The 9,448-nt window shown below is 36.5% G+C and overlaps 1 protein-coding gene across 1 annotated transcript; it reads right to left on the bottom strand.

The window, feature by feature from the left end:
• Window positions 1-1,496: 1,496 nt before the first annotated feature.
• Window positions 1,497-3,593, bottom strand: LOC137649189 (calponin homology domain-containing protein DDB_G0272472-like). The gene has a single exon (XM_068382178.1). It carries the CDS (start codon window positions 3,591-3,593, stop codon window positions 1,497-1,499), a length of 2,097 nt encoding a protein of 698 aa, XP_068238279.1.
• Window positions 3,594-9,448: the final 5,855 nt, after the last annotated feature.

The following is a 9,448-nucleotide window of genomic DNA, read 5'->3' as shown; positions in this document are numbered from 1 at the left end:
CGTCATTATCGGCCGGGCGGTTAAGCCAAGCGTCATCATTGGCCGGGCGGTTAAGCCAAGCGTCATTCAGCCGGGCGGTTAAGCCAAGCGTCATCATTGGCCGGGCGGTTAAGCCAAGCGTCATCATTGGCCGGGCGGTTAAGCCAAGCGTCAGTATCTGCCGGGCGGTTAAGCCAAGCGTCATCATTGGCCGGGCGGTTAAGCCAAGCGTCATTATCTGCCGGGCAGTTAAGCCAAGCGTCATCATTGGCCGGGCGGTTAAGCCAAGTGTCATCAGCCAGGCGGTTAAGCCAAGCGTCTTATTGGCTGGGCGGTTAAGCCAAGCGTCATCATTGGCCGGGCGGTTAAGCCAAGCGTCAGTATGTGCCGGGCGGTTAAGCCAAGCGTCATCATTGGGCCGGGCGGTTAAGCCAAGCGTCATTATCGGCCTAGAAAACTAAAAAATAAAATACTATTCCTTAAAAAATATTCCTTTCACAAAATAAAATAAAAATTCATTCCTTTCACAAAAGGAAATAAGAATTTATTCCTTTCAAAATAAAAATTATATATTATTCCTTTCACAAAACAAAAAAAAAATATATGTCACAAAATAATAATCCTTCAAAAAAAAAAAAAATACATTATCCCTTACAAACAAAAATAGGAATTGTGAGGACATCAACTTAATCTCGAGTGCTGCCATTACCAAAACTTCTCTGCTGCCCTGCCCCCATCCTTTCTTGAACCCTCCATTAGCTGCTGCAGCCATTGGATGAGCACCTGTTCAGACAGACCTCGCTTGAAGAGACACAGCTTCCTTCTTCAACATATAAGGACAAGTCTACTGCATACTAGAAGAAGCCTAGCTCGTTCCCTCTGCAGAGCCGGTCTTCTAGATTATTCCCCCAGAACCACCCGAAGGTTGGTATCCGGAAGAATAGATCCAGATATCCGACCATTTGTACACTTGACAAACGTCTTGTACTCGTTCACCAAGGTACATAGCATACTAGAATCCGCCAGGTTTCTTCCCTCTGCAAAGACTGTTGTCCTCGAGATTATTCTAAGAATTGTAATTCAAGCTGGATAGTTAAGCCTTGCATCCCTCAAGCTGGGCAGTCCTTCCAAGCCTCCTCCTTCTAGCTGGGCAGTCAGTCAGTCAGGCCAAAGATCCCGGGGGGGGGGGGGGGGGGCATCATCTACCTTTGGAACTGGTATCTGGAACTTATCCTGAATAGGTTGAGCACAATTATCTGAAGGTTTGGTCCTGGCAACACTCGGCTAAATCTCCTTTTCCTCACAAAATAAACTGTAATCCAACTTCGATGAAAAATAATTTCAATCAATTCAAAACTCAACAGAATTTTTTTTTTTTTTTAGATTTTTTACTTTTTTTTTTTTTTAGATTTTTTTTCTTTTTTAGATTTTTTTTTTTTTTTTAGATTTTTTTATTTATTGGGGGGTTTTTGTTTGTTATATTTTTTTTTCATCCCTTCGCTGATCCAAGTATTAATTTAGCGAAGTCTCCTCAGAAGCCAATCGATATGAGTAGCTGCTAATTGAACCTGCTCAATGGTACCACTAATAGTGATTAAATTATTGTAGTTTTGCCATGGGAGCTTTATTAAGCTGACGCCCCTCTGCTGGGTGATTTCCGTCAGTGCCCTTCCTTCCACTCCATATATGATTCTGTGCAACTTCCTTGGGACGTCCAAGTCGACAGTCACGTGCCCCTTGACGTCATAGTCCCTTGTGGTGTAAACTCCAACCTTTGCACCTTGGAAGATGATATGGCTGCCAGATCCACCGCAGATTGTCGAGTTAAAGAACCCATCTTTACCTCTTCCTGTATGGGATGAGGAAGAAACCCTTTTGGGATTCTCGGGTTCCAGGTCAAAGACGATAGGTTTCTTCTTCGCAATCTTCTCTTCCTTTTGCTTTTCCTCTTCCATGGATGTTTCCTTTTGGAGTTTCTGCTCTTCCTGGAGGCAGTTGACAGGGACAGATCCTTTTGAAGCTAGTAGTCTGCCCAACACCTGACCCAAACCAGATATCCCTTCGTCAGGCTCGTTCTCCAACTCCTCCTTGTGTCCGTTGGCAACCAGGTCCTCTGCCTTAACTACTTTGTCTTCCCCTTTTTTATTGACACTGACATCCATTTGGACATCTTCCTTCTGTCCATCCTTCTTAACATCCATCTCGGTCGAGATTTTTAAACCTGATCTTCTAAGTTTCACTTTCCTTATTCCAGGTCTGTTTTCGTCTGTTTTCTTATCTCTCTCTTCAAGTTTCTCCTTGAGTAAAGAGGTGATCTCATTTGCGGCAAGCAGCTCGTCCTTCAGACCAATATTTTCTTTGGTGATTTGGACGATCCTGTCCTCTGCCATTTCTTTACTAGAACTTAGATGGCCGACACGTTCCTTGAGACTATCTCTCTCCTTGGCTATGGAAGTCATAGTCTCCTTTAGTTCGCCAATCTCTTCTAGAGCCTTAGACAACTCATCCTCCAGCCTGCAGGCTTCCTTCTTAACGTCTTTTAACATGTTTACGAGGCAACTGTAATTTCCCTCTTTTGTCAAGTTTTCCATCCTGGCCTCAGTCAGGCTCATTTCCAACCTCTCTTTCTCTGTTGTCATCTCTCTGATAATCTGCATTTGCTTTTCATTTGTCTCATTCAATTCATCTATCTCTGCCTCAAATACAGATTCCAAGCGATGAATAGAGGCCACCTTTTCACGATCAACTTTTTGTAGTTTCTCGCTGAATTCGAGGTGGTTTTGCTCCATCTCACATAATTTATTTAAATGTTCTTTCTTGAGACATTCTAACTCATCCAAGAGGCATTTGTACCTTTTATTCCTGATCATATCATTTATCCTTGCCTCAGTTAGGCTCTTTTCAAGTTCATTTCTCTCCGCTGAAATCTCCCCAATCACTTCCATCCTCTCATGAACGATCTCTTTCAGTTCTCTTTTGTCTTGGCGAGCCTTTTCCAGTTGCTCTGTAAGGTCAATGATTTTTTGGTCCTTCTCGGTCAACTCAGTTTGATATTTTCCAAGGACAACTTTTTGATTGCAGAGTTCCTTTTTCAGATTTTCGTTTGTTCGTTCCAGGTCGTCATTAATGTTTACCAAATTGTCCATCTCGATTTTCCTATCGATTTTCCTAATGATTTGAAGAGTTCCAATGACGTTAGAAAGACGTTGATTCTCTGCTAACAACTCTTCTTTCTCTGCTAAGAATCTCGACTCTACTTCCTTTCTGGAGCTGATTTCTTCAAACGCTCCATCCAGTTCCCTTTCCAGGGAAATGATGCGTTTCTCCATTCTCCTCTGAATACTCTCCTTCTCCACCTCCTCTCTCTTCGGTCCCGTTTCCTCTGAGGGTCCTCCTCCCACCTTCTCCTCCATCCCGCCCTCAAAGTTTAGAGGCTTCGAAGTCCTTAGCCAAGAGGCTATTCTATGCATTAAGGATCCTTTCTCTTCTGGTTCCGTGAAAACCACACCACTCACTCTCTTCTGAACTTGAAGATGGCCAGTAGTAAACTGGGACATCTTGTTTGTTCCTCCTTGTTGCATGTCGCTGAGCATTCCTAAAAATCTCGGATTCATTTTGATTCGCTCAAAAAATCTATATAATAGATGACCATATTGTTCTTCCTCTATCAACTCTATTATGAAAAAAAATGAATGTAGCCAACAAACGATCCCCGGAGACCCTTTTGGATCCGGATTCCTTCTGAAGACTAAACGGAAAGACAAGAATTATCATTGAAGACTCTGGAGACGATTTCGTTGGCTCTGAGAAGAACCCTGAACTCCTCAGGGGGGGGGGGGGAAATTCCCCCTCTTCTGCTGGAGGGGGGGGGGAGGGGGGGGACTCATATCCTCCACTTGTTTTCGTTATTGATTCAAGAAACTCTGTCGTATGATTCTCCTTTCTTTCCTTCTTCGGAATATTAGATTTCCGCCATTGAACAATCTCTGTTCATCCTTTCCAAGGAGAAATTCTCGGAAAAGTTTTACAGAAAAAAGAACAAATATACAACATCTAGTAACATTGAAACATAATTACATTAATAGATTTTACTGTCATTTTCTTGTTCAACAAATGATGTCTGCTACGTCGATATAGAGTTTCTCTACATTAAAAAAATGAAGAAATTGGAAATTTGTTTTTTTCAGCTCTTTCGAAACCGAATCGTTTTCGTTTAACTTCGCCAAGAAATCTCGGAAGGAGGGAAAAATTAGTTTTCGTTCAATGTAAATTTCACATACAAATCTCATTCTATTATTATTATTAGTAGTAGTATTATTGTTGTTGTTGTTGTTGTTGTTGTTGTTGTTGTTGGCGGTGATGGTGTCTTAAGATTGTGTACAAAATCTTTGAACATTAAGAGCATTACATATATGTATATATACTATATATGTATATATATATATATATATATATATATATATATATATATATATATATATATATATATATATAGATAGATAGATAGATATATATATATACGGATATATATATATATATATATATATATATATATATATATATATATATATATATATGTGTGTGTGTGTGTGTGTGTGTGTGTTTGTGTGTGTGTCTGTGTGTCCTTTCGGAACACAGCCTCTCTCTTGTGCAATTGCCATAATGGCGTCCACTCGTTTCCTGCAGGAATCCTCGCATTTAGTAGTTTCTTCTGATTTAGGGTTGTAGCTTGGGTAATGATAATAATAATAATTATGATGATAATAATAATAATAAAGATAATAATAATAGAAATAATAATAATAATAATAATGATATGCTGTAAAGTCTGAGAATTGACATCTAAAATGTTTAGTAAATCCCAAAATATGCCATAACATAAAACATATTAATTATCTTTAGGTTTTATTGAAAAGGTAATTAAAAATTAGATCAAATAACTGTGAAATTACTCGATTGTCTCACCCATTTCAGTACATTTGGCAATATCTGGTGACCCCCCCCCCCCCAATCACCCCCAAATGAAACTGAACTAACGATTGTTTGCTGAGGAAATTTGTGACATTTGTAATTTCCTAAGAATTAAGTTGTGGCCAGACAACCTAGAACATCAAGTTCACGTGCGTCTGTTTTATAGCAACTTTGTGCCCAAATAGCAACAGAAATGAAGTGATAAAAATCATAATGAGTGAATGATGGGGATAATTAGCGATTTGGTACTCTACTGCTAATGCCATCTATTGGTCATGAAAGTAAGCATTGGTTAGAGCTATTTAATCCTTGCATTCTGGAACCTTCTGTGACGTCATTTTGTTTTTGAAATAGCCAAAACTAGTCTACGCAATCGGAGCTGAATATAATTCATACCTGTCACACATATTTCTGCATAAGTATCAATCTATCACCCTTTTCCAATTGGATAGAATCATTCTCATAAATGGAACCAGGGTCGTATGCTGCCATCTTTTGACAAAAGGTAGAAACACTCCGATTTTATTCAAATTTGGAGAAGTGTGTGATTATAAAAACATACTTTCATGGTAGTTTTTTTTTTTTTTTTTTTTTTTTTTTAAAGCATCAAAAATTAATAATTCTAAAAATACTAATTTTCTTCTGATTTGTAGGCTCTAAGTTATTGTGATTATATGTAAAATACAGATATGTATTACAAAAATATTTAGAGCAGACCCCAATAATCTAAAAGCAGAGAGTTGCAACTCAGCCATAGAATTAAAAACCCCAAATTTAACCAAATTATGTCCATGTCTGCAGCAAATACGTTTTTCGTTAATCGTAAGCCCAATTCTAGATATCAATCCTCTATAAAGTATGACTTGTTACATGTACCTGGGACGTAGGAGTCTTTTATCGGATGGGGGAATGGCTAAAGTTTGAAAAGGCACTGCCGGTGGTGAGTCTGGGAGTCCTCCCCCTGGATTTTTGTTTTCACGAGGAAACATCCTTAGATGCGATTTTCTGGCATCTGACAGCAAATTGTAGCAACAACAAAATCATATTATTTGGACGATTTTTATGAGATCAATTACATTTTGTACACATTGACTATAATGAATTACCAGTAGGCTTACATGATGAATGTACTATAAACATACTAACGATGTTGATTCTATGCTATAAACTCATTCCCAATATTGATGAAGTTAGGGCTAACAGTTTTCTAAGCCTGTTATGTTTTTACTTACGATTTATTATATCTATCAATTTGTTTTTCAGTTCCAATTTTAACTTTGAATTTTTCACGACTTTTATGTTTTTAATTTCGACTAATTTATAATTTACATATGACAAATATATAATGTTCTAGTTTATAATTATGTTATTAGTCTTCGTTTTTAAAGTACGATAATAAGGTATGAAGATGAAAACCTCACAAACAGAGAACTCCATAAACTTGATAATGCTGCAATGGTCATAAAAATTAAAGGTTTTTCAAATGCCTTTTATTCTTAAAACAATATATATATATGTATATATATATATATATATATATATATATATATATATATATATATATATATATATATATATATATAAATGTGTGTGGGGGGTGAGGGGGAGATAGTAAAGGCCGTCTTTGGAAACTGAACCTCCAACGTACTGGTCAGGACCCTGTCTAGCATCTTGCTGTGTTACTAGAAGAGCTGAAAGAAATAGGTTGGAGAATCCTGGGTTATTAAGGAGTTCCTTTAAAATATATAAATTTGATCAAGTCTGTTCATGAGCATAGGAAGTGCAAAGTTAATGTTAGTGGAGTCCTGTCAAACAAATTTCCAGTGAACAGTGGAGTACTCCAAGGGAATTTGTTGTCACCTATGTTGTTTACCCTCTTCATGGATTCTGTAATACATAGAACAGTTCGCGATGTCGGAGAAGGAGTGGACTGGATTGGTAACAAGAAATTAGCTAACCTAGAGTATGCTGATGACGCTGTCCTTATTAACAGGACACCACCAGACTTGCAATGCTTTCTTACCAGAATGCATGAAATATCACATGAGGTTAGACTCGAGGTAAATAGAAGAAAGATAGAGATGATGAGAACAGAATATGCAATAGAAGATGAAATATCATAGGAAGGAGAAAGGATTAATGAGGTGGAATCATCTAAATATTTAGGAACTATGATCTCTAATACAGGATCTTTACAATAGCTAGGTTAAGTAAAATTTGGAAGTCAAATCGCCTGAAATTACATATGAAAATCAGACTATATCAGTTTAGTGAGATGGGTGTTACTGTATAGACATGAGTCGTGGTATAACAATGAAACAATATCCAACAGATTTTGTAGATTTGTGAGCAAAGCCCTCAGAAGAATATTGGGAGTTAAAGGGCAGGACAGAATTAGAAATGAAACTATAAGAGAGATTATTCAAGTACCATATGTGGATGAGATCATGGTGAGTGGTAGTTGGAGGGGGTTTGGGCATGTTCTTTGCACTCCCTAAGAGAGATTAGTTCACCAAACATTCAATTGGGTTCCACAAGGCACTAGAAGAGTTGGAAGACCCAGGCCTACATGGCTGAGGACTATGAAGCGTGAAGTAGGAGATGATGAATGGAGAAGTATTGATTTAAAAGCTTAAAATAAAGACGACTGGCGAAATCTAACCGGGGCCCTCTGCGTCAATAGGTGTGGGAGGAGATGATGATGATGATAGGATTGAGTGAAATTAGAAGAACTGGGGAATCCTATATAGAGTTAAAAGGAGGTCATATCTTTTGCTTTAGAAGACACAAAAGGAACAAAGAAGATGGAGTAGGCTTTCTTGTTAATAAAATTTGTGCAGGTAACATAGAAGAATTTTCTTGTATCAGTGATAGAATTGCAGGATCGATAATCAAACTAAATAAAAAGTATAAGAGGAAGATCATTCAAACGTCTACACCAACAGCTGAGGAAGAAAGAGAAACTCTTTAAGGAAGATCTGGAGATATATTGAAAAAAAAAAAACATGAGATTCTACTTGCATTGGTTTTGGCTGATTTCTACGGCAAAGTAAGTCAAAAGAAGTGAGTAGAATCAGTTGTAGGGAAATTTGGAGTAAGCACAAAAAATGACAGAGGAGACATGCTTGTAGAATTTGCTAAAAAAAATCTAAAAAATCATGAACACTATTTTTATGAAAATTGATATAGAAAATGGACATGAAGAAGCCCATATGTAGGAACGAAAAACAAATAATTTTTTTCTCAGGGAAAAATTGAACTTAGTTAAAGATGTCATAGTGTCAAATAAGTTGAATTCAAGTGACCATAGAATTGTGAGACGTAAATTTGTCTAGATCTAAGGAAAGAAAGAAAAAAACTAATATTAAAAAAAAGATAAACATTCCTATACTAAGAGAAAAATATGAGTTTAATTTAGCAAATTCAAAATAGGTACGCATAATTACATGACAAATGGAAGAAAATAAAGACGAATTGAATAGTAATTTTAAAAAATTTGTATTGGAATCAGCACAAGAGATAGGTGGAAAAGTTTTTGACCAAGATCAAGGAAAACTATCAGAAAGCACCAAAAATCTAATAAAGGAAATATTGAAAATAAGGGTAAAATCCAAGAGAGATTGAATAAAATTACCAGAAGGAAACAAACAAACGAAAAACACAAGACATTCATAAACACAATCAGACCAAAATTGAGGAAAAACTAAAGAAAGGAAGAAGCATCTAGTTAGTGAAAAGAAGACTTGGAACAGGGGGCCAACAGATATTTTCTTTAACAGATGAAAATAGATATCTCAACAAGAGATAGAGTGATAAAAATTGCAGAGGATTTCTATACAATGTTATACAATATAAGAAATAACTTTCCCAATAGAAATAATGAAACATCTAAGCCGGTATTCAAAGTAACAGCATATGTAAAACAAAGCATTAACATGCATGAAAAGAGACAAAGCAGAAGATGGCCTAACAAATGATTTGATTTAATAATAGATGGAGAATATTTCATAGTAGTAAATCTCGCTGAACTTTACACCAAATGTTTGCAAGACTGCTCTATACGTTCAGCTAGGAAAATAATTATCATTATATTATTCCGCAAAAAGAGACACAAAAGACCTGAAAAATTACCGTCTAATAAGTTTACCCTTAATAATATGTGAAATATTTACAAAAATCATATTTGGCACAGTGGAAAGAAAACTAGACTTTAATGAACCAAGAGAGCAGGCAAGGTTTAGAAGCGGATATTCAACTACTGACCATATTATTATTATTATTATTATTATTATTATTATTATTATTATTATTATTATTATTATTAATATTATTTGCTAAGTTACAACCCTAGTTGGAAAAGCAAGATGCTATAAGCCCAGGGGTCCCAACAGGGAAAATAGCCCAGTAAGGAAAGGAAACAAGAAAAAATTAATTATTTTAAAAATAGTAACAACATTAAGAAAATTTTCCTATATAAACTATAAATACTTTAACAAAA

The sequence above is a fragment of the Palaemon carinicauda genome, chromosome 11, assembly GCF_036898095.1.
Source record: "Palaemon carinicauda isolate YSFRI2023 chromosome 11, ASM3689809v2, whole genome shotgun sequence".
NCBI classification, from domain to species: domain Eukaryota; kingdom Metazoa; phylum Arthropoda; class Malacostraca; order Decapoda; family Palaemonidae; genus Palaemon; species Palaemon carinicauda.
The sequence above is the reverse complement of the archived record's forward strand: the minus strand, read 5'-3'. Positions and strand labels throughout refer to the sequence as shown.

Excerpts from the sequence above, each read along its gene's own strand:
- LOC137649189 (XM_068382178.1), bottom strand. The coding sequence starts at position 3,593 with ATGAATCCGAGATTTTTAGGAATGCTCAGCGACATGCAACAAGGAGGA.